General features: G+C 39.3%; 1 protein-coding gene and 1 non-coding gene across 3 annotated transcripts in view; one reads left to right on the plus strand and one right to left on the minus strand.

Annotated features, from left to right (window-relative positions):
• ints10 (integrator complex subunit 10) overlaps positions 1–14,813 on the plus strand; it is a 75,622-nt gene extending 60,809 nt beyond the window's left edge. The window contains exons 14-18 of one of the 2 annotated variants that reach the window (XM_080193916.1): positions 232–311; positions 4,452–4,614; positions 6,039–6,132; positions 11,056–11,127; positions 11,826–14,813. In XM_080193916.1, the coding sequence (XP_080050042.1) occupies positions 232–311; positions 4,452–4,614; positions 6,039–6,132; positions 11,056–11,127; positions 11,826–11,982 (566 nt within the window). In that variant the 3' untranslated portion in view covers positions 11,983–14,813. The remainder of the gene's footprint in view (positions 1–231; positions 312–4,451; positions 4,615–6,038; positions 6,133–11,055; positions 11,128–11,825) is intronic. The other variant, XM_080193925.1, reaches the window with a different exon arrangement.
• On the minus strand, positions 13,499–13,689 carry LOC145351423 (U2 spliceosomal RNA). Its single transcript, XR_013888397.1, has one exon. It is a non-coding gene; the product is annotated as a U2 spliceosomal RNA (small nuclear RNA).
• Positions 14,814–25,935: the final 11,122 nt, after the last annotated feature.

Below are 25,935 nucleotides of genomic sequence, written 5' to 3' on the forward strand. Positions count from 1 at the left end.
TTGTCATTCAAAAGCAGGAAAGGAAGAAGCATGGGATTATTCCTGTGTGCATTTTTAAAAATTCTAATTAAGTACATTGTCATTTGTATTAATTCCTGACAAATGATATATGTGGCATAATTTAACATATGCAATAAATCTGAATTTATAGAAATTATAATTCTGCTTAATTTCTTAAAAGATTCAGTGGTAATGGTGCCAATTTCAGTTTTTTACCCCTTTTACTTTCAGCTTTAGACCTTAAACTGTTGCCCTGTACAAGCAAAGCTATGATGCCATACTGTCTTCAGTTAATGTTGGCCTGTTTTAAGGTAAGTTGATTGACTGAATATCTTTGTTAACATTAGTAAATTACAGCATTTATAATGGAAAACTTGAGTCAGTTCTGGTAAACACAAAAAATCTGTGAAATACCATAGATTTTTCCTCTTCTTTTCTTGGAGGCTGAATCTTGATGACTTTATTCACCTAAACCATGGCTAACAAGTGCTAGTTTGATGGTTAACTATAAAAAGGAAGAAAGGAGTATAGTATAGTAGCTTTCAGGGGCTCGGTATTCCCCATTGCATTTTATGTATTCAGTTAAGGGTCATTATTATAATCATGATCAAGAACCATATTCCCACTTCCCTGCCCCTCCATCATCCTCAAGTACTGAAACCAATGGCAGTGTTTCATTTGCTGTTTGGTTGAGTTGTGTTGACACAGCATAAACTAGAAGTCAAAACTATGAGTATCTGGATCAGTTGGCTGTGCATTCATCCAGTAGGCAATTGGGGAAGATTTTATTTACCATTATCTGGATTATTCGCCCTTTTTTCACTCTGATTTCCCACCCTAATTGCAGGTTAGAGGAAAACCAGGTGGGCAACTGAATGCTGGAAGTATGCACATTAGTGCTGGCTATGTTTCTATTTACTAAGGATTTATCTGGCCTTTTACTGGCGTTTCATCCAATCCACAGAATTCCTACGGTGCAGAAGGAGCCATTCAACCCATCAAGTCTGCACTGACTCTCTGCCAGAGCATCTTACTAAGGTCCACACCCTGCCCTGTCCTCGTAACCCCAAACATTTACTTGTTAAGCCTCCTAACCTAAACATCTTGGGACACTAAGGGACAATTTAGCATAGCCAGTTCACCTAACCTGCACGTCTTTGGACTGCGGGAGAAAACAGGAACATCTGGATGAAACCCGTGCAGACATAATTTGATTTGATTTATTATTGTCACGTATATTAATGTACAGTGAATAATATTTCTTGTGTGACATACAGATAAAGCATACTGTTCACAGAAAAGGAAACAAGAGTGCTGAATGTAGTGTTAGTCATAGCTAGGGTATAGAGAAAGATCAACTTAATGTAAGGTAAGTCCATCCAAAAGTATGACAGCTGGGAAGAAGCTGTTTTTGAGTCAGACACAAATTCTACACAGTCACCCTAAGCCAGAATCGAACCAAGGTCCTTGGTGCTGTGTGGCAGCAGTGCTAACCACTGTGTCACCATGTCGCCATTTGTTCAGAGGTTGTTGTATGGGGAATTGTGGACACAAAACATGCTAGGTAATAAGTTAGGCACATTGGCCTCTTACTTTTTTGGGCACTACAAAGAGCTCCACATGGTATCCAAGGCATGGCAACACACTTGAGGAGCAAATCACACCCAGTGTTGTATTGATACAGATGTTGCCACACACAATGAACATTTGCTGGAGGTACGCAGCAAGTAGATTGTGATGTTTCTGATGCCATTTTGGAGATTGATATTTCAGCCTTTTAACCTCACACAGCTGAGCACACATTCAGCAATAGGAAGGGCACTTTATTAGTGCTTTTCAGGGGATGATCAATTGCGTATAGGTTAGTTGCTGATTATTGCTCTAATTTGGTAGGAAGAATGGTAGGAAGGACTATTACTTACGTGGCGAAAAACTGCAGCAGGCGACGGTGCAGAGGGACCTCGGGGTCCTTGTGCATGAGTCGCAAAAACCCAGCTTGCAGGTGCAGCAGGTGGTCAGGAAGGCGAATGGGATGCTGGCCTTCATAGCGAGGGGGATTGAATATAAAAGTAGGGAGGTCTTGCTGCAGCTGTATAGGGCATTGGTGAGGCCGCAGCTGGAGTACTGTGTGCAGTTTTGGGCGCCGCACCTGCGCAAGGATATTTTGGCCCTGGAGGGAGTGCAGAGGAGGTTTACTAGGCTGATACCGGAGTTGAGGGGATTGAGCTATGAGGAGAGGCTGAATAAACTAGGCTTGTACTCGTTAGAGTTTAGAAGAATGAGGGGAGATCTCATTGAGACGTATAAGATGATGAATGGGATGGATAGGATAGAGGTGGAGAGACTCTTCCCGCTCAAAAAAGACAGTAGGACTAGGGGGCACAGCCTCAAGATAAAGGGGAGGCGGTTTAGAACGGAGTTGAGGAGGAACTTCTTCACTCAAAGGGTGGTGAATCTCTGGAATTCTCTGCCCGTTGAAGTGGTGGAGGCTGCCTCGCTAAATATTTTTAAGAAGCGGGTTGATGGGTTCTTGATAAGAGAGGGGATTAAGGGTTATGGGGAGAGGGCGGGAAAGTGGAACTGAGCTACAACAGATCAGCCATGATCTTATTGAATGGCGGAGCAGGCTCGAAGAGCTAGATGGCCTACTCCTGCTCCTATTTCTTATGTTCTTATGTTCTTAATTTCATAAGTGGTGCTTTCTATAGTTGTTGCAAGTGCAAAAGTATCCAGGAAGTCATCTAAGCACTTTTTTGTTACTTCAAAGTTTTTGCACAAACTTGGTGCTGCCAGAGATGGATGGACTTGTAGGCATTTGCCTTTGAATGCAGTGTGACTTGGAGAGTCAGCAGAGACTATGCAGAGCAGGCCAAGTTACTGAAACAGGCAGAGGAGGGGGAAAGAAGGTGATGAATTTTAATCCATTTGACTTTTGCAATATCCTACAGCTTGCTGTCCACTGTTACTTGAACAAGGCCACAAAGGTTACTACATTTCATTCTCCAAAGGGGCAGGCAGAGAGTGAGAAGGAGCACACAACTTTGTGAGGATTACAGGTCTCCCTATGGTTCCTTGTATATCTAAAAGGAAAAAGACACCAGAGCAATGTTGTGATGTGGAGAGCAGGGGGGAAAAGTAAGCAATACTTCCAATATCTGTACTTGTAAATCAGAAGAATGTGTAGATTAAGAGGGAAGTGGGATTTGAGGGAAAAAAAGGTTGAGTATGAGTTTTTGATGATTTCAGCTTGCCACCGACCATGGCCTCAGCAATGGCCATCCCAATAATGACCTGAGGCCATCTTATCCAGTGCTGGCCTCTCCAGTTAGCTCTTGCTGTTGTCAATCAACTGCCAACCATGTTGTCCTACCAGAGAGGGGCATGGGAGCCAGTAAGACTTGTGCATTTTATGTGGGTGAAAAGGCTGTCATGGTTGAATAGTTGACAGTGTGTCTGTAATCGGTAAGCTGTGAATGTGAGGTATGCAATAGTGTCAAGTGGATGAGGATAAAGTGAAGTATGTGAATGTTAGGCATGAAACCTAATTGTTTGAGATTTGTTGATAGGCAAGTGGAGGCTGTGGAGAACCGAACAGTAGCTGAGGCTACTAGTTCTATTGGTTATGGTATTTGAAGACTTCACAGCCAGAGGGAAGTTTTTTCTCAGCATCTACCCTGTCAAGTTCTTAAGAATTTTATCTAGTATATTTTATGTAGCATATATTTTACCTTTCCATCTTTCAGAACAGGTATTAAATAAAAAATCCCATCTAACTGCTAGATGATATAGAAGTTCCTGAGGCCTTTTTGAAAAACGAAGAGAATTTTTTTCAGTAGCTTGGGCAACGTTTCATCTGCTATAAACAACGCCACCAAAAAGACAAACTGGCTATTTGTCATTTGCTAATTCTAGGAACTTGCTGTGTGCAAATTGTTGCTCGATTTGCCTACATAGAAGTGAATTTACTTCAAAAATAACAAGCTATAAATTATTTTAGGGCATGCTGAAGATGTGATGAGGAGGTATGTACATACAAGTTTGTTTATGTGGTTTGGCAAATGTTCAATTTTGATATGCAAGGTCCTGCATGTGCAAGTAAATAGAAAGTGAGTGTAATGCCTGGTGGAGTAGGACTCGCCAGTGAGGAGCCTCTGAAAGAGGTGTAAGGGTGACAAGTAATCCCTCCTGAATTATTAGTAAACAATACCAAACAGTAATAAATAATTCAAATGAAGTGCTGGGTTAAAATGACAAATCCGTCATCTGGGGATCAATTAGTATCTGCTATTGTGCTGGAGATGCACATTTGTGCACCAACACTTTGTGTCATCTCATCATCATTTAAGTTTTTTAGTTGTTCATTGAGATAATAAAACCAAAGCACTGAAAAATAATTCTGCAATTTCTTGTTTCCTTCAGGGAGATTTAACAAATAACTTTGCTTTTTGTAGTTGAGAGCCTTTACAGACATACGAGATGATCTAGCTTTAGGTCACGTGATTGTACTGCTCCAGCTGGACTGGCCTCGTGGAGAGAACCTGTTTCTCAAAGCAGTTGATAAAATCTGTCAGCAAGGATCATTTCAGTATGAAAACTTCTTCAATTATGTCACGAGTATCCTTTTACCTTTTTTGTTGTTTGCTGGGAAGGTCTAAGATGCCATCCTGTCTATTAATCACCTTTTATCTGTGCGTTTGATGTCAGAAGGTAATGGATTCAACCTCTGTTCCAAAGACTTCACTTTGTTGTAGTACTGAGAGACTGCTGTATTGGTGAAGGGGCCATTTTTGAATTGGGATGCTAAATTCAGGCCCTGTCTGGTCGATCAGGTGGGTATAAAGAATGTGTCTGCACTGTGAAGAACAGGCGATTTCTATTGGTGTGTTGGCCAACACTACTCTACACCAGCAGAACTGATGAATTTACCTTTCAATTTATTTGCTGCTGGTGTAACTTGACTGCACAAATTGACTGGTAGCTTCTAGTACACTCATGATGGTGCTTAAACTTAATTAGTTGATAAGCATTTGGAGCTTCATTTACATCTATTATTTTCAACTGTTGTGCTTGGAAATCAGGAGCTCAAAAGATTAGAAACCAAAGTGTGTATCACCTCTAGATTTAGTATCAAATGAAGTAAAAAGTATTTGGAGGTCAATGAGACTTTTGTGTTAATGAATTTCTGTGTTATTCTGTTATTACAGCATTTGTTTCTATTACGTCAAAAAGCATTAAATTGGATATTGTGCTATAATATCAGTGCATCCTTCTGGCTGTGCGCATGTCTAATTCTTACTTGAAACAAACTTTCTTGCCTTATTTGAATAGGTAGTTAAGGGAGCCCTGGTGCCACAGAAATCATTCCAGTTTGAGTGTGACTTCAGTGTTGATTGTGCTGCAATTGAACTTCAGGTGAAGCACACCAAGAACGGAAAAGAAAAATACTGAATTATGCACTCATTTGGCTCCAATATGTTACTGTAGTCTGTGATAGAACATGCATAGTTACAATGCGGTTCTGGGCCCATGTGCAGTAACCACACAAGTGAAAATGGAGGCAGCTGTATCCAAGTATATTCTTTCTTTTCACATCGCATTAAAACAAAAATGCATTATTAGAATGCTCTTAAAATGGAATATCTCTGTACTGAAGTAACATTTTGTAATCAAGGTATAACTTTTACCGATTGGAGTGCATGGGGGAAAAGGGGGTAGAAAAATATGTTGTAAAGCTAAGGTGATTATAGATGAAATAGAAGGAGATTCACGTGGAGCATAAATATCACTGTGGTTGAGTGTCCTGCTTCTATGTCGTATGTTCACTGTAATTCTGTGTAGTTTGTTTATACCTCGAGTTGTACAAGACGTGATATTCTTGCATCTGAATAAATTAATTAGATGGGATCGAATTCTGAATGTGCTCTCAGGTTGGTGGTAGAAGAATACATTCCGCACCTTTTTGTGAATTTATTAAAATGAACTAATGGAGTGTTATACTAAAATAACAATAGTCAACTTGTCCTTAATCACATCTGTCGACATTGACATGTTGGAAGAATTTGCTTATCTCAGAACAACAGAAGGTGGTAAAATTCATCTAGAGCTCTTGCCAAATCAAGGTCTTCTAATAAAGTGAGTACTAAGCTTGTAAGATGATTATTGGTGCATACTGTGACTCATATTGGAATTTTGTTGTTTGAGTAGCTCATGTTGCTCCTTACTTTGTTACAGCATGTTACAAGGATTATGTGTTGCAATTACTAAGGGAAAAAGATGCTGGAAAGAGTTAAATCTCTGAGAAGGCCAACAGTAGTTTGAACTATCTTGGGAGCTTAGTGAATAACTAACATTTCTTTAAGCATTTAAGTTTTTCAGATTTTTGAGTGTCCTTGGAACAGTTAAATTTTAAAGTTTCTTTTAAACATCAGTGAAGTTGTTTTTCTTTTGCTCAATTTATTGATGGTTTTAAAATCTCTGGATGGTGAATTAATGTTTATCCAGTGATCATTGTTACCATCCAAACCTGGAAAATCAGGTTTTGTACTTCTAGCTTGTTACAATGTACTTGGATTAGGGAGGGGACACCTGACCAAGGTTGTCCGTTCTAATCACTATCCAGTACTTCCACTGAAAGTGTACACATGGACACCAGATGAGTGCAAGATTATGCTTGATTGCTTTACTGCCTGTTGTTGAATAGGCATCTGATGGTGCTGATGCTCACAGGGGAATGAAAATATTCTAGATGGGTTGTGTTTGTTGTCAATGCAGTAGTTATATTGACACACATCATTGTGAATGATGGGCTCCATTTGCTGGTGATGTTTGTGTACACCACACTGTTTTTCAGTGAAACAGCCATCAAATTGAAGTACAAAGAGCAACACAGCACGGGAAACAGGCCCTTCAGCCCAACGAGCCAGTGCCGCCATTTTAACATTGAGTCCCTTCTCCACCCATGATCCTTGTTTATGCTTATGGCATTCCACATTGAGGGAAGACTAATTTAGGGACAATTTGTTACACCAGTCAGCCTAACAGCACATCTTCAGGGTGTGGGAGGAAACCGGAGCACCCAGAGAAAACCCACGCAAGCACAGGGAGAATGCGCAAACTCCCACAGACACTGGCCCAAATCCATGTATCTGTACAGCAAACAGTGATAGTCACTGAGCTGTCGTGTTGCCCAGCATCTGGTCCAGTTTAAGTGTACACCAACAATGTGAAGTACTAGGCTGCTCTCAAAACAACCAAAGTTGTCTAACCTTGGTTCAAAAGTTCATATGGTTCCCTTGTTTTCATCAGATTCCTGACAGCATAATGAGCTGCCCTCTTATGCATCACAAAAGGCTGATAAATAAAAAGCAAGCAAAGAGCAGGGTTATTTTCCTTCACAAACTCCAGAATGCTGTTTTTCTTTCTTGTTAAAAGTGACAAGGTAAAACTCTAATCATCTTGGTACAGATATACAAGTATTTAGAATATACAATAAACCCACACTCTCTCTTGCTCCTGCTTTCTGCACTATGGCCATACATCAAGGCTGTACACCGGATGCAGTGTTGTTGGTTTTCAGCGCACATGTGGACTAGTGTATTGGTGGCCATCATTGTGGTCAACTTACGTTGGAGGGAGATCAATTAGCACTCCTTTTGCTGGGTTTCAGTAAGGCATCACGTTTTTAAAATAGGAGGAAGTAATAAGAGAGGAAAAAAAGGAAAAAAAAACTATTATCCTCCACTCCCTTACTTTGTTTCTCATTATTGTCCCACTGACTCAGATACTAACAACTGAGGTAGAACTCTAGTTAAATGCCATGGTATAGTACAAAAGATTTGTGTGTGGATGTATGCATGCGCGTGAGTGTGTATATTATAATCACAATTACTGGAACTAAGAATCTTTGGAATTGCAGGTAAGGTCCAGTTTTCTCTTGATCACTAAATTATCTTTTCTTCTGAGAATTTCAGAGATAAACAACACTTCAATAATTAACTTTCCTGCTGAGAAATTGTTTTAGTCAATGGGGAACTTGAGGAATTGTTCTTATGTGGAAAATAATTGCCTTATTAAAAATATCTTTCAGTTGTGGCCAGCTGTGCTAACCTTTTGTTTCATTTTCACATTTGGGCAGTTCAAATAGCTAGCTGGACTGAAAAACAGAACAGCACTGTTTTTTGAGAAATTAGATTTAATTTATGTTTGTAATACACATGTTGCTGATATATTTTAACTGACAAAGAAGTCAGGAGCTATGATTGAACTAATTGGAAATAATTTCCCCTCCTATCTTACAGAGAGATTTGGAATTTATATTGGACAGATTAAAATAAAAATAAAAATCTTGGCCTGTTATACAAAATAGATACTTTAATGTAAAAAAAAGTTTTACAGTTTTATTTACTTATCTGCTGAATCTCTAAATGACACATTTAGCTACTCTAGATGTTACAGTTTCTCCCAAAAACAAGATATTTTCCGAACTCTTGGATAAACATGAGGGGAGAAAAGTTAAAAGGGGATTCGAGTAGCTACTGAAATAAGGAAAATGCTGCGGATGCTGGAATCTGAAACAAGGCCAGAGGATGAATTTACCATGGCTAATCTACCTAAGCAAGACACTAAGGGGCAATTTACCATGGCCAGTCTATCTATCCTGCACATCTTTGGATTGTGGAAGGAAATCCACACAGATATGGGAAGAACATGCAAATTCCACACAGTCACCCAAGGCTGGAATTGATCCTGGGTCCCGGACACTGTGAGGCAGTAGTGCTAACCACTGTGACATCATGCTGCCTTTTTGTGTTTTGAATGTCACAATTGAATGTATTCTCAGATAGTAAATTCTACTCGCTGTGTCTCCATCTGTGGAGAGAGAAACAGTTAACATTTTGAGTCCAGTATGACACTTTGGAAGAAATTCGATTCTGAAGGAGAGTCATATGGGACTTGAAACGTTAACTCTGTTTCTCTCCCCACAGGTGCTGCCAGACCTGCTGAGTTTTTGTAGCATTTTTTGTATTTATTTCAGATCTTCAGCATCTATGGTATTTTACTTTTAGTTCAATATGATTTGCCCTTAACAAATCTGTCTTTGCTTAATTAATCCATATTGGTCCAAGTGGCTATTAGTTTTGTCCCAATCATTGTTGCTAAAAGCTTTCCTGCCGCCATAGTTAAACTGACTAGACTGTAATTGCTACACTCACCATTCCATTCTCTTTTGAACAACATTTGCAATTCTCCAGTTCTCTAGCAGCATCCCTACATCTAAATATGCTTGGATGCATCGCATCCTGTCCTGTCTATCCAATACCTTCTCCTTATCAGTTTTAAACTAAACAAGTGTCTGAACTATCTCCTCTTTCACCATGACCTGGCTAGCATCCTCTGCCTTGGTAAAGACAGATGCAAAGTATTAATTTAATACTTCAGCCATGCTCCTTGCTTCCAAGTGCAAATCCCCTTTTTGTTCCCCAACTATCCCCAATCCTTTTATTGTCTGTTTTTTCTATTCATATACCTATAGAAGATTTTTAGATTGCTTTTTTATGTTCACTGTCAGCCTCTTCCCCACCCGCCCTTTGCTACTCTTATTTGGTTTTTTTATTCCCTTCCAAACCTTCTATATTAAGCATAATTCTCTGTTAGATTATCCAACTGAAATCTGTTATATGCACCTTTTTTTGCTGTTTCATTTTACTGTCTAACTCAGAGCTCTGGATTTGTTTGCCCTACCTCTTCCCCTCATGAAAACGTACCTTGACTACATCTGAACTATCTTGTTAAAGGCAGCTCTCTGTTCAGTTATAACTTTGCCTGCCAAATGTTGGATCCAACCCAGATAAATTGGAAGCATTCTCATCCCATTGAAGATGGCTCTCCACTAATTAATTATTCTTACTCTAGATTGAGATGTAGAGTGGGATTTTCCAACTGTGCTCGTCCCAAAGCCGGAAAATTCTGCTCAAGGTGAACAGACCTTTAGATGGACTGCCCGCTGCAATTCCTGTGGCAGGAGGATAGGGAAAATTCCTCTCGTAGTCTCCAACAAATCATTGACATGTATTCATGCTGCACTGAAAACTAGTGTGTCTATTAGAATAAATTATTGATTTATTAAAATCATCTAAGCCTTTTCTTTTGCTTTCTTTTAAAAAGTGTGGCCTGCATGCCAATTAATATGACATAAAAATGTTTTGGTAGTGGATTGGGGAGTGGGGGGTGGTCATATGTGTTAAGGGTCTGTAGGTTTCATAGTGCTGTGTCCTTGAATTTGATGATCTTACCAACTTGCCATTGTTTGTTATTGTGCTTTTCCCCATTATTACATAAATTTTGGCAGTCTAGAGTGCTGCTTCTGATCCTAAAAAAGGAAAGATTGTTTCTGATGTGAATAAAGAAGTATTTCCACTTTGGCCATTCTTTATAAAACTTGGCATGTTATCACATCTTTTCAGTTTTCTTTTCCAAGGGCTATTCTGCATGCATGATCTTGTAGAAAATGAGCTGTGAAGTCATGTACTATCAAGCTTCCAGTTATGTGTCTACGTTGGTGAAATCTTTCATTAACTGTAATAAATGTAGTTGGGAGAAAAAGCAAATGGGCAAATAAAGCAAGAATTGCCAATAAAAGAGCATTGATGGAAGTTTGAGATAAAGTCATCTGTCTTTACTGTCACATGAGATGCATGGCCTGGTGAGGCTGTAAGGGAAAAGTCGGACTTCTTGACCTTAAGCAGATGTGATGATGAAATCCTGCATGCATTTTCTCTGCTGTAAAAACACTAGTTCCTGATTTCACTGCACCTGTTTTTTTAAACCAGTGATTCAAAAGGTGTGCATGTCTTGCATTTTATTATGTTGCATGTTTTAACTAATGAAAAGCCTATGTATTTTGTGCATGTAGTAAATTATGAATTTGAAAGTTATTATGTACTCTGTTCAATTCCTTCCAGTTATCTTTTTCCTGTTGGCAACAGGTAGAAGTTTTGTGCTATTGGTGAATATGTGTGAGTGTTGAATGTATTGTTGATGTTTACTGTTTTCAAGGAATTCTAGCCCTCCACTGGGGGTTCTTCCGCAGGAGTTCAAACTGCAGCCCAGCAGTCAGACAGCTGACAGGTACCACACGACCTGTTCGTCATGTGCTGTGTTTGTCACATGTTAACCCATGGGTTTTTAAATTTTTTAAAAATGTCTTTATTTTTTGTTTACACAATCCATGATTTAAGCATCATGCCATACAGTGATCATTTTAGTATATTGTACTTCACAAAATGCAACTTTGCCATGAGATTATTTCAATACATTTTTTTTTGAAGGGATGTCTCTGACTATATTTTGGAAGTTGTTATGAAATGAGTGCAGCAAGGGAGCATTTATCACAACAAAGACAATGTTATCCATTCCAATGCATTTGCACCATTGCTTTTTAAAAAAATCAACCAACAAATTTGCATGCTTTAGTTAGAAAGCATGTGGGTCATAAATCATTGTTTTTCAAAATGTCCTTAAATATTTACCAATCAACTTTTATATAATTAGTGCAAAATAATTTGATCACAAATTTGAGAATTTGGCTAGATAAATGAAAGTGTATTTAGATCAAATAATTCAATGTATTTAAAACATTACTTCAAATATTGACGATCTTCCAATGCATACATTATATATTTAAATATTATTAATCTCTAGTAAGTTAAATTTTAATAACTTGAAATTTTCTTATGGTAGGATATTGCCAAAGGATGAAAAGTTATTTACAGTTGACAGGAATGTGTAGCCAGTTGGATAATTTGCTTTTTTAATTTGTGTTGCAGACATCACACTGTAACCCGAGGTATTACTAAAGGAGTGAAAGAAGATTTTCGATTAGCCATGGAGCGGCAGGTTTCCCGCTGTGGGGAAAATCTAATGGTGGTGTTGCATAGATTTTGCATTAATGAGAAGATCATATTGCTTCAGACTCTGATGTGACAGACACATGCAAGCATTTTCCTTTTAGAACTTACGGATGATTGTGTCAATCTGCTGAAGTGCACTGCTCCTATCATGTGCATAGTGAAGTTTGTTATTGGATTTTAGACTCTATCTTAATGGAACTCAAGACACACGTGAAAGGATACGTTTCAATTCCACTGAAAAATCGCTAATATTGATGCCTTAAGTAATCTAGTTTTGATGAATATTTGCATTCATTAAGACCAGAGGTCTCAGTGCTACAAGATTAGAATCATTTTCCTTTTTTGCCATTTTTGTCAGCTTCGAATATTGTGAGCAGGCAGACATGGCTTTAGCCAGTTGTGTAGAGAAAAAATTCTCCCTGTACTCTTAGCCCAACAATGTGCTTTAATTCTGCACTGTTACACCAAGTTCTTGTGGGAACCTAATATGGTCAAATATTTGTATGGCGATTTTGGTGATATGGCACCAATCAGAAGCTGAGCTGATGTTTTCCAAACTAATTTGACCTGGGTCTGTTACAGCCACAGAAATAGGAGACTTTCTCACCATCTCTGGCTGGACAGCCTAAATAAAAGGATTGTGCTATAACTCTCTCCTCTCAACAGTATAACATACTGAACAAAAAAATTAGCATGATCACTTTTAATTCAAACGTCACACAAAAGTAATAAAATTCAGGTCCTCTTCAGTGGGCCCATTTGTGGGCCCCAGTAGAATGAGACAACCCCCACAAAAAAATCCAAGCAACAACCTTTATTTAACTTTTTCTGGATCAATTACAGTTCCAGTCGCGTAATTTCCAGACCATAATATCTGCTAGCAGTAGAGCTCAATTAATTGACAATTTCCAAACTGAATACCTCATCCTGAATTATTTCTGCCCCATGGAGATGAATGCGCTACATTTAAAATGAATGACTTTTTATAAAGCATTTTTAATACTTTTTCTATCACGATGCAACATTAATTAATTCCTTCCAGTAGTGGAACTAGCCCTTGCAGAACTTATTCACCATGAATGGAAATCTGAGAGAAATGCATTTCTGGGAGACAAATAAAATATTTGTAAAAAAGAAAGTCAATCTCTGCCATAAGCTCAAACATTTTATGTTTTTCCATAGGCTGGAGAACCTTTTGGTTTTCTTTACTGTTTAACAGCAGCTTGTGTGAGATGGAACTAACTAATTTTTCAAAGTGATCTGTTAAATATTAAAATGAATCACTGAGGTTCTTTTCCCATTTTTATTTTCAACTAAGCAGTTAAATTGCAACTTACATTTCATAATTCTCAATATCTCACCTGCTTTAAACACTTGCCCCACTGCTAATTGTTCAATTGCAAGGTTTTAAGCACCATCCCACAGTCAATTGAAGAACCAGGAGGAATTTCCAGTGGGTTTGCCCATTTTTTTTTTGTGTTTATTCCAATTCAATGCAATCAATTCCAATTCAGAGTCTCAACAAGTTGAGACATTCCTGATCCAAGTTAATAAGACAGGGCTCTCACCTTCTGTCTTGGGCTTGATCTACATGATCCAAGTAATTGGAATAGGAATAGCTCCTCCTCCAAGACTTGATTTCATTTGCATCTTAGCCAAAAGGCTGAGATGCTGCTTTTAAAAATTGCTTAAAATGAAGCTAAAATGTAACCTAATGATGTCAACCAAGCGCAGCATGTCGATAGTACACTTGATCTTAGCCAAAAGGCCGAGAAGCCATTTGGGTTTGCCTAATCTTACGCTTGAACTTTGGTGTAAATGGCTGTTTGTAGCAGTAGATTGAGAGAACCTCCACAAAAAATCCAAACACAGATCTTTACTTAACATTTTCTGTGTAGGTGCAGAGCTGTAATCGGAACAACCGATGACCGATACATGTTGGACCAAATGCATCCCTCTTTAGAGTACCTACATACAGTAACTTCTCCAGCCATATTCCAAAAATTGAATTAGTCAGTGTACTACCGATTTTGATGAACCATTCCCTTGGCAATCAAAAGACTTTTTAGGAACAACTTATCTTTCAAGTGAAAGTAACCCAATGCTATAGTGAGGGAGTAAAAAAATCGTAACTCAAGTTGATCTCGAAGAAAGGAAAGATTGTTCTGGGATATCATAATGGGCTCTCAGGCTGAAACAGATGGACTTAAGTGCTCACCTATAGTCTAAGCCTCAGGCATATCTGACTATTCCCAGATACTTGTCCAGTTCTATTTACTTGAGAGTGTAATACATTCAATTCAGTGGCCTTCAATGTCTGTGGTTTTAGTAAAGCAATGCTTCATCATGAAATGCAATGAAGATACAGAGGAGATTTATTTTAGAAAGTTATCAACCAACTATCCTGCGTGGACCTAGTAACATTGAATTGTTCATGGAATGTAATGTAGTTTTAGTTCACATAAAATGTTTTTTTTACAAATCTGCTGTACCAAGTTTACAAAACTGTTGTAATTTACATGTGCTTGTATTTTTATGTAAAAAGTTCCCTAAAAATGCCATTTTGTCTTTATTGTGATGTGTTGCATTTGAGCTACACCACATTTACTAATGCTGTTTGTTTCATATATATTTTAACCTTTTGTCAGATCACCTGATATTTAAATATACCTGCTTGAATGTGTGAAAGAGGATTCAAATTAGTTCTGATTTCTTGCACGTATGAGTTAGGTCAAATTGGTCAAAACACCATTTCTGTTTTTTCTTACTCATAAGCAAAATTAACACACTTGGTAAACACATTATAAAAGTCATTATCTAATGCTTGTGGAGAAGGCACCATTTATTTTTTCATTTTCAAGGTAAGGAATAACTTGTAATCCAAATTATATCCAAATTTCTCTGCTTGTGTGTGTCCTTGGATATTTTCTGTGCACAAAAGCAAGTTATAGGTTTTCAGATTGCTTTAAGTCTTCAAATTTGATTCACCTATGCCTAGTGGTGAATAGTTATTAGTCTCCTCTGAGTTATGATTGTCCATCATGAAATTATTACACACCAGATTCTTAAACTTTCTCTTGTCTTCATTCTGCAGTGTAAACTTCATCTTCTCATTTTAAATTGGAAGCTGTTCCAATGATGTTCTATATATCACCCAGTCCACTTGCTTTCAAGGATGGTCTATAAACATGATGGTAAAATAGTAAGTGCTTTAGTGCAGTTTTAGTTTAATGAAAAATGTGGGTTCTCATAAATGGATAGTCCATTAGTGTACTGTGGTGATTGCTAAATTGTTTCCATTGCCTCTCAAGTTCCATTAATCCATCATTCCCTTTTAAAACATGTATAATCTCAATCATTCATTTTTCAGTTAGTTGCTGAGCAAACCTTATACTTAAAAGCATCCATAGTATATTTATACAAAATTGGACATCTGAGAATAGATTTTACGAAGTTATACTTCCAAAAGTGAATATTGCGGAATCCGGAATGAAGACCATGTAGGCAAAAACAAGAACATAAGAAGTAGAAGCAGGAGTAGACCATATGGCCCTTCAAACCTGCTCTGTCATTTTATACAATCATAGCTGATCTTGGACTTCAACTCCCCTACCCTGCCCATTCCCCATATCACATGATTCCCTGGGAGACCAAAAATCAATCTATCTGAGCCTTAAATTCAATGATGGGGCTTCCACAGCCCTCAGACAGAAAATTTCAAAGATTTGTTACCGTTTTGAGTGAAGAAATTTTGCCTCTTCTCAATTCTAAATGATCGGTCCCTTACCCTGAGACTGCGCCACATTTTAGATTCCCTGAGCAGTAGAAACACTCTCTTGGCAAACATATAATGAAACCCCTTCCGAATCTTGTACATTTCAATGAGATTACTTCTCGTTCTTCTAAACTCCAGAGAAATTAGACCCAATCTGTTCAGCCTCTCAACATAAGGCAACCCCCTTCATCAACGGACCAATTTAGTGAACCTTTGCTGCATTGCTTCCAAGGCAAGTATCTCTTTTAAATATGGAGAGGAAGACTGCAGATGACTCCAGATGTAGCCTCACCAAGACCCTGTGCAACTTGTGCTCGACTTCTTTATTTCTGGACTCCAATCCCTTTGCAATAAAGGCTAACATGCCACTGCAGGATTCTGTCTGTACCACAGTTGAAGTATACACCATAGGGATATTGTTAGTATAGAGGCTCATTAAATAAGTCAAATTAAGTGAATTAGAGATAGCCCTATTATACTTCACTGTCAGTTCTACAGTTGTTACATGCTAAAAATGCCGTCTTGCAAGATTATCCCTCAATATTTTGCGTCTGATGCAGTTGCTATAGCATTGAGTCTATTTGCCCTGTCAGGGCATACTTATTCCCTAGTTATCTGATGTTGGTGCAGCTTGCAAGATCAGTATTAAATCTTGCAATGATTATATTTTTATAGGCAAGAAGTAATATAAATCAGGAAAATTTTGAGTTTACTTTATCCTTCACATTGTTAACCTAGGCTCAATGATAGCAGTGGCCTTTGTATTAAAGGGTTGTGGACTTGAACATATCTGTGCATTACTGAGAGTGCCACACTGGTGGAGGTGCTATTTTTCAGATGAGACGATGAATTGGGCCCTATCAATCTGCCTTCTCAAGAGGATGTAAAAGATCATATAGCATTTTTCATGGGAAAGTTCTTGGTGACATTTGTCCCTCTGCCAACATCATTGAAATGTTATGTGGCCATTTATCTCATTATGGTTGTGGGATGTTGCTGCATTGTAATAATAACTTGCAGCTTGAAAGTGCATAATTGGCTAGGAAGTACATTGGCAAGTCCTGAAGTTGGAAATGTGTTATATAATTGCAAGCTCGCTCATTTGCTTGTTTTTAGAGAGCAACTGTGATAGTTTCACAAAAGAACAATCTGTACCTTGGTTCCCTTTATGTAGTTTTGAAAACTTTATTAATGATTTACAGTTTACTAACAGATGCTGCAATTAGCACATGGTTGTATTTATTTTTGTAAAACCTAACCTAACATATAACTGCAGAAGCAACTTTGATCAGTGTATTTATGTGGAAACACAATAGCAGGAACCCATTCATTGCAAGAGGTTTTTGAACAGTACCATGACATGTGAGAACCAATTCCATTTGGTCTACTCGAGTAAATGACTCTCGGGCATTCCAGTTTGATGGGATGATGTTATCTTTGGGTTGGAATGAAACAATTTGAGCATATAATCCAGGCTGATGTTTTAGTGCAATACTGAGTGATAGCTGCATTGTCTTCCAGAAATGATGTAACCTTAAACATCTATCTGTTCAGATGAACATAAACACCTGAGGAACTAATCAGAGAGCAGAAGAAATTGCCACATGGCTGCAGAAACTCTTCAGATCTGCTTATGATGGTTTGTATGGCATAGATGCAACTGTACAGGGCACGGGTGAGGCTGCAGCTGGAGTACTGTGTGCAGTTTTGGTCGTTGCACTTGCGCAAGGATATTTTGGCCTTGGAGGGAGTGCAGAGGAGGTTCAGTAGGCTGATACAGGAGATGAGGGGGTTGGACTATGAAGAGAGACTAAATAGACTGGGTCTGTACTCAAAGAACAAAAACAGCCCGGGAAACAGGTCCTTCGGCCCAACGAGCTTGCGCCACCATTTTAACATTACCAGTCCCCCCCCCTCCGCCCATGACCCTTATCTATGCTTGTGGCATTCCAAATTGAGGGAAACTAATTTAGGGACAATTTATTACCTCCAGTCAGCCTAATAGCACATCTTTGGGGTGTGGGAGGAAACCCACGCAAGCATGGGGAGAATGCGCAAAGTTCCACAGACACTGGCCCAAATCCATGTCGTTGGAGTTTAGAAGGATGAGGGGGGATCTTGTAGCGTTGTATAAGATAATGAAAGGGATGGATAGGGTAGAGGTAGAGAGATTCTTCCCACTTAGAAAGAATAGCAGGACTAAAGGGCACAGCCTCAAGATAAGGGGGGGGGGGTGCAGTTTAGATCAGAGTTGAGGAGGAACTTCTTCACTCAAAAGGGTGGTGAATCTCTGGAACTCTCTGCCCGTTGAAGTGGTGGAAGCTACCTCGCTAAATATACTTAAGTCACGGGTAGATAGGTTTTTGACAGACAAGGGAATTAAGGGGTATGGGGAGAGAGCGGGAAAGTGGAACTGATCCACTTCAGATCAGCCATGATCTTATTGAATGGCGGGGCAGGCTCAAAGGGTTAGATGGCCTACTCCTACTCCCATTTCTTAAGTTTAGATCCACTAATGTTATCTTTACGAAACTGGACCAGCCGCATCAAAGAACAACACAGCATGGAAACAGGCCCTTTGGCCCAGTAAGCCTGCGCTGTCATCTTAACAATGTACATTTCCATATGTTAGGGAGAAAAATACAGCTATTCAGATAAAGTGAACTTCACACACTTACTCTTGAGAAATCTAGACAAAGACTTTTGGAATTTCAGACGAGGTCTTTATTATGTACTATAGTACACATGGCCCCAGTGCTCCAACTAGTGGCACTCTGATTCAAGGATTGTACAGGCAGTTATTGTGAATATCCAGTTATAAGAAATTAGCATATACCAATCAAAGATGTACATGTGCTCAGAGGTTATCTATTTCCACTCAACCATTGATTAGGTTTGCGTAATGTATAAGATATGAGTGCAACCAAGCAATTACAACATGTGCACGTCTACTTGATTATAATATCCAATCAATGTAAAAGTTTGTACATGTCATTTAGTCTGATTTACCACCAGCTATAATTTGTTCTCAATATTAATTATGCCTGACTTGTGGATTTCAATTATCCTCCCTGCCCAGGGTTCCAGGTTCTTAATGAATTTGCTCAAGCTAGGGATGTTTGATAGACAAACCTTTTTGCTCATGCTGTAGATAGTATTGCCTTCTTATGTAATCTTTAGACCTTTTGGTTGTCAAAGCAAATGGTAGAGATCTCACATTGTTAAGATAGACCTTGAGATCTAATATCTGTGAAGTTCTGCCTGGAAACTAGCCCTGGCTGATTGTGCTGTTGAGGTGCCTCCTTGCAGCTAGCAGCTTGCTTCTCTCAGAGCAAACTGAAGATTTCAACCCCTTTAGTAAATAATGAAGATAAATATATACTAAAGTTTTAAACCAATTTTTCAATATAATGTCCCACACCTGCCTCCTTTCACCCTATTTTCTGCTTCTGGATCTAGCCTGCCTTAACTGCATCACAGGAATCAACATCTGAACTCTATTGCACTCTCTCTGTTCTTCGTGCCTTTCAACAAGTTCCAGATGTACCAGAAATTTTGGTTTCCAATCTCGGTTTCAATTATAGTCTCTTTGCAAACTGACCTTTCCAGGTTCTATTCTTTGTTTCCATTTTCAATTAGAACCTGTCTCAAAAATATAGAAGTTATGCAACCATGGTTCTATCAGAACATGAAGGATGTTGCTTTGCTGTCGTTCTGCAAATAAATCTATGCTACCATTCTAAGTGACTTCCTGTACCATGTACTCATACTTTGCCTTGTTATTCTTCTAAAATTAACAACATCTTGAACCCATCTACAGCAACCCTTAATAGCATTCACCACTTATTATTTTCTCTCAGGATGTGCTTAATCTAACCCATATCTCTGACTAGTCCTGATTATTATTTCTGATGACTTGCAAGCAAAAAAAACTAAATAAAAGATTGCCCTGCCTCTATCTGTATAAAAAGGATGGCCAATTTTTGAACATGGAAAGAAAGTTTTTTTTAGAAGTCCTTGACCAGTTACCACTCCATACATAATAGAACATACAGCGCAGAACAGGCCCTTCGGCCCACGATGTTGCGCCGACCAGTTAAAAAACAATGACCCTCTAACCTAAACCTATCCACGGATCTCTTAAACGCCCCCAAACTAGGCACATTTACAACTGCAGCAGGCAGGGCATTCCAATCCCTCACCACCCTCTGGGTAAAGAACTTACCCCTGACATCCGTCCTATAACTACCCCCCCTTAATTTAAAGCCATGCCCCCTCGTGCTAGCTTTCTCCATCCGAGGAAAAAGGCTATCACTATCCACCCTATCTAAACCTCTAATCATCTTATATGTTTCAATAAGATCTCCTCTTAGCCGCCTTCTTTCTAGCGAAAGCAACCCCAAATCCCCCAGTCTCTCCTCATAGGACCTCCCCTCCATACCAGGCAACATCCTGGTAAACCTCCTCTGCACCCTCTCCAAAGCCTCCACATCCTTCCTATAATGTGGGGACCAGAACTGCACACAATACTCCAAGTGCGGCTGCACCAGAGTTGTGTACAGTTGCATCATGACGCTGCGACTCCTAAATTCAATCCCCCTACCAATAAACGCCAAGACACCGTATGCCTTCTTAACAACCTTATCTACTTGATTCCCTACTTTCAGGGATCTATGTACACATACACCTAGATCCCTCTGTTCATCCACACTATTCAGAGTCCTCCCGTTAGCCCTATACTCAACACATCTGTTATTCCTACCAAAGTGAATTACCTCACACTTCTCCGCATTAAACTCCATCCACCACCTCTCGGCCCAGCTCTGCAACCTGTCTAAGTCACCCTGCAAACTACGACACCCTTCCTCACAATCTACCACACCTCCGACTTTGGTGTCATCAGCAAATTTACTAATCCACCCAACTATACCCTCATCCAGATCATTAATAAAAATTACAAACAGCAGTGGCCCCAAAACAGATCCCTGAGGCACACCACTTGTAACTGAACTCCATGACAAATATTTACCATCAACCACCACCCTCTGTCTCCTATCTGCTAGCCGATTCCTGGTCCAATTTCCTAGATTACCCTCAATCCCATACATCTGCATTTTCTGCAGAAGCCTACCATGGTGACCATAATATTGAGCTTTCCTTTACAGCTCACATCACTTCCTGAACTCCACTGCTTTCGCCTAATGGGGTGACATAGTGGCTCACAATGCTATCTTACAACACCATGAATTCAGGTTCAATTCTGGCTTTGGGTGACTGTGCAGAGTTTGCAAATTCTCCCCGTGTCTGCATGAGTTTTCTCGGGTTCTCTCGCAGTCTAAAGATGTGTAGGTGAGGTGGATTGGCCATGGTTAATGCACATCATTATGGGATAGCAAAGGTGAGGGCCTGGCTGGGATGCTGTTTTGGAGAGAAAGTGCAGTCTCTTGGGTAGATTGGCTTCCTTCTGCACTGTAGGCATCCTAGGTTCAATCTGGATCCTGGATTCATAATCTATCTTTTGAGAAATAATTGATGTGCTTCTGGGTGTTTAACTCTTCACACTCTGATACTAGCCAATAAGAATTCAAACTGAAAATAATCCCAGTAAAAAATAATACTACTTTAAATCAAAAAAGGCATCCTGATTTTCTGGACCACATCACTTGCTATTTGGAAAGAAGGACTGTCCTGGATTAAAATATTTGTGTAACCTGTACTTGCAGAACATTAAATACCAGCCCTAGAGGGATAATGTTTGACAAAATGTTGACTTTTGTGATGTTTGTATCTGATATAGAAACAGCTTGCACCCCTATATGATATCATTCCGATGCTTATACCATGAAATTGTTCCAGCTCTCATATCATAGAATCCCTACAGGACAGAAAGAGGCCACTTGGCCCATTGAGCCTGCACCGACAGCAATTTTATCCAGGCCCTATCCCCATAACCCCATGTATTTATCCTGCTAATTCCCCTGAAACTGAAGGGCAATTTACCATAGCCAATCAACCTAACCTCTACATCTTTGGACTGTAGGAGGAAATCCATGCAGACACAGAGAGAAAATGCAAACTCCGCACAGTCAATCACCCAAGGCCGGAATTGAATCCAGGTCCCTGGTACTGTGAGGCAGCAATGCTAACCACTGTGCCACCGTGCTGCCCTGCAAATGTTAGTAGATGATAAACTGCATTTCCTGAGTGAGACTTTTCAACAAAGATATTTGTAAAATTGGATTAGTTATATGACCAAGCAATTACATTTGAGAGATTTTCTCAGCCTAGAAATGAGTTTCCAATCAGTTGCATTTTCTTTAAAAGCTATATTAGATACAAATTGCCATGAGTTATCTTGCTGTTTAATGGCTCTTTTCCATTATGCTTTCCTAGTAGAAAATAATATCTGGCATACATTAGATTAACGAGGTGTAGGGAATGTGGTGAGGTTGGTGTGAGTAATGGTTATGGTCATTTACAATTAGTTAAATAGTTGATATAAAATGGAAACTACTTGTGTTCAAAAAACTATAAACAAAGTCTCTGGAGAATGCAAACACGCCTGACAGCTGCCAAATGATGAGGGAAATGTTGTTCAGACAGCTGGTCTCATAGCAATTTAAACAAGGATGGAACTTCAGCCAATGCCTCAAGCTGCTTTTTTCCCATGGAAATTATGATTGGGTATCAAACCCTCTGGCGTGAAGAATCAATCTTATTTCTATATGTTTTCTTGTTATAATGTGTGTACACTTACCAAAAAACACATTTGGAGCACCAACATTTCTCACACCAACTTTCGCTGCATTAGAGTTAGGTTGTGCTGAAGTACTAAAAGTAAACATCTGCCTATTTTTCTTAAAAAAAGGGAATAAGAAGAATAACAAACCAATTATGAAAGAAATATTGAGTGAATAGAGAATTAAAACTCATATAGAATGAAATGATACAGAAATAAACCCAAAAAGATTGATACAGGAGGCAGAAGTCCATGAATTACTGTTCTAGCATGATTAAATTTTCTTTTTGTTAGCCTCCCACCTCATACCATCCAAAAACTTCAGCTCAACCAAACTTTTGCTGCGCATATCTGTGTTCACTGAGCCACCCGTCTGGTAATGTCCTGATTTATAAATTTTCATACTATCAAATCGTTCCATGTCTTTGTCCTTATCTTTGTAACCTGCCCAAGCTCTTCAACTTTCCAAGAGCTTTGTCTTCTTTCAATTCTGGTCTCTTGTGACACCCTGATTTTCATGTCTCTGCTTTTGATGGTGATGCTTTCAATTGCATAGGCCCACAGGTCTGGAATTCTCTTCATTTTGACTTTCCATCTGTCTCTCAGATGGTCCTCAAAACTCTACCTAAGCTAATGTCTCCTTATGTGGTTTGGTGTAGTATTTTGTTTGATAATGCTCACTTAAAAGTGCTTTGATATATTGTGTTACATTAAAGGTACCATATCAATGTAGATTAGTGCTTCCTGAATCTGCTTCATGTTCACTCAGAGGCCCATCCTGTAATCTGGTCAATCATAGAATTATAGAGTCCCTACAGTGCAGAAGGAGGCCATTTGGCCCATCAATTCTGCACTGACCACAATCCCACCCAAGCCCTATTCCTGTACACCCACATATTTATCCTGCTGATCCCCTGACACTAGGGTTAATTTAGCATTGCCAATCAACCTAACCCACACATCTTTAGACTGTGGGAGGAAACCAGAGCAGCCTGAGGAAACCCACGCAGACACAGGGAGAATTTGCAAATTCCACACAGATAGTCACCCAAGCCAGGAATTGAACCCAGGTCCTGGTGCTGTGAGGCAACAGTGCATGCCACTGGCCCACCCCCAAAAACACTGCCTGAACAGAAACTTTAACTCTGGACCCTCATTTTAAAGGTCTGATCCGACTGAGCTATTAGTTGAAGTGCAGTAATGATTTGAAATGCTGAAAAATGGACCATCTTGGACAAAAAATGGCGATTTTAATCAGCTGGCAGCACAATCTTTGAAAAAGACATGGGAAAGAATAATACATGACTATTTGCTGCCTCCCTCGAACTGTCTGCCACAGCAGCTATGACAGGGTGTTCAAAAGAGTAAATGGATCTGCTGGAGCTAGCAGAATTTTCAAGGAAGAAGAAAGACTTGCACTTAAATAGCACCTTTCACAACCTCAGGGTATCTTAAGGCACTTTACAATCAATGAAAAAGACTTGAGCTGTTATCATTATTGTTGAAAAATTGGACAATCACTATGCACACAGCAAGCTTCTGCAAATAAAACTGTAAGAATGATCAAATTACCAGATAATCTGTTTTTACTGTTGGTGAGTAAAGAGTAAACATTCGACAGGTTATTCGGGGAAACAATGTCAGGTGTGAAAAAAATCTGTTAAATTGGAACAGTGTACTTAACAAGAACTTGCCATAAGTAGATACATGAGAAAGGTATTTTAATGTTTTTGTACTGGAATGAGTGAGCAGCAAGTAGGTTATCCACATGCAAGACTGGAATATTCGAGTACAAGCCAAGGAATGCTTTGTATAAGTGGGGAGCCAAATACTAGTGAAGATGATGACGTGAATGCTGTTCAAAGCCGATCCATAACACCACGGAGCAAGTTACTGAATAAATTTAGAAACATAATTGTTAAAGCATAATTGATGATGAAGCATTTTTGCAAATTTTCATATAAATAATGTCATATGGTGTCTTCCTAATGCCTGGCTGAAGAACATCATGGAACGAGTGCAGAATATTTTGCAGGAGGCAAGGGGGTGAGCAGGGTAACAGTCAGAAGTTGTCCTTGATATTGGAATTAATGATGCCAATACAAAAAGAGTTGAGACCTTGCAGCGGTCCAGGGATCTAAACAGCAGGATCTCAAAAGCAGTAATCGCTAGATGTTCCTAAAGTCTCAGTCTAATCAGTATCAAATTAGTAAGGAAAGACAGATTGGAAACTGATGCGAGGGAAAGGGCTATAGGGGGACCTGGTATGGGACATCTGAATCAGTTCTGCTGCTTGCCAGGTTTTTGGGGGGGGGGGGAAATGTGTGCTTGGTGGGGGGGGGGGGGGGAGGTGTTGTATAATACAGAAACGTATTATAGCTGGAGGCACAAGTAGCCATGTGGGATGATGCTATAATGGAAATAAAGATCTGATTAAAAAAAGGGGAGGTATGAGCACTATTTTTATTCCAACTTACAATATATTCAGGGAAAATAGTGAACAAAATGAACAAGGGCTGGCCTGATCAAATATACTGTTTTAGCAATGAATCAGGATGCTGTACTTGTATAGAAGCTATTTGACTATAATCAAGAAACACTATTGATTTACATTTCTAGCTGTATACTGTTTCAGTTCTCTTAATGAAGGTTGGCACAACTACCAGCACCGTGGCTTACATATTAGGTAGGGCCAGGAAGGAGGTCCCAAACTCACTGCAGCCGGAATGGGGCAGCCAACCCTTGTGCTGTTAGCACCAATCTGATCCATAGCCATCTAACCAACCTCCCCCAAAGGCGTCGTTGCTATGACAGCATACACTTTTACATATATTGTAGTAGCCTGAAGCTATGAAACCTCCAATTTCTATCCCTTACAAAACTGGCCAGGAGTTGCTCCTGGCCAGGAGAATGTATGCTGTCCTTGATATATATTGGCAAGATAGCAAATTTGACATTTAACCTTTTCCGGTTGTGTTATGAATACAACTGCCTTAGTCATCAAGTCCTCTGGAGCTTAGTATGACCCACTGCTTCACAAGCCCTCTAGGTGTATAGGATCGGCCAGAAAATAACAAACTGGAGTTCAAGGAACATATTTTTAGGCAAACTGTAGAAAGATTCCAGAAATTTAAGTGAATGATATAAATGGAAGGTTTCAATTCTCCTCACGTGTTTTGGGACTGCATGGATAGCAGAAAATCAGCCATAATTTTGCTGAATGGTGGAGTAGGCTTGAAGGGCCAAATGTCTGACTCCAATTTCTATTTCTCATATAACAATCCAGCACTGCTTCCTTCCTCATAAGAGAAGTGGATTATGGCTCACTAGGCCAGCATTTGGAAACAGTGATTACAGTATAATTAGTTTTAGAGTGATTATCGAAAAGGACATGGAACATTCAAATGTGAAACTCCTCAATTGGTGGAGGATTCATTTCAGTGTGGATTGCATTCAATGACTGGCTAATAAACAATAAATGTTCAGTGGGAGCTCTAAGAGAAAAGAAAGTG

This window comes from Carcharhinus amblyrhynchos, chromosome 1, assembly GCF_965287045.1.
Source record: "Carcharhinus amblyrhynchos chromosome 1, sCarAmb.v2.hapA, whole genome shotgun sequence".
NCBI classification, from domain to species: Eukaryota; Metazoa; Chordata; class Chondrichthyes; order Carcharhiniformes; family Carcharhinidae; genus Carcharhinus; species Carcharhinus amblyrhynchos.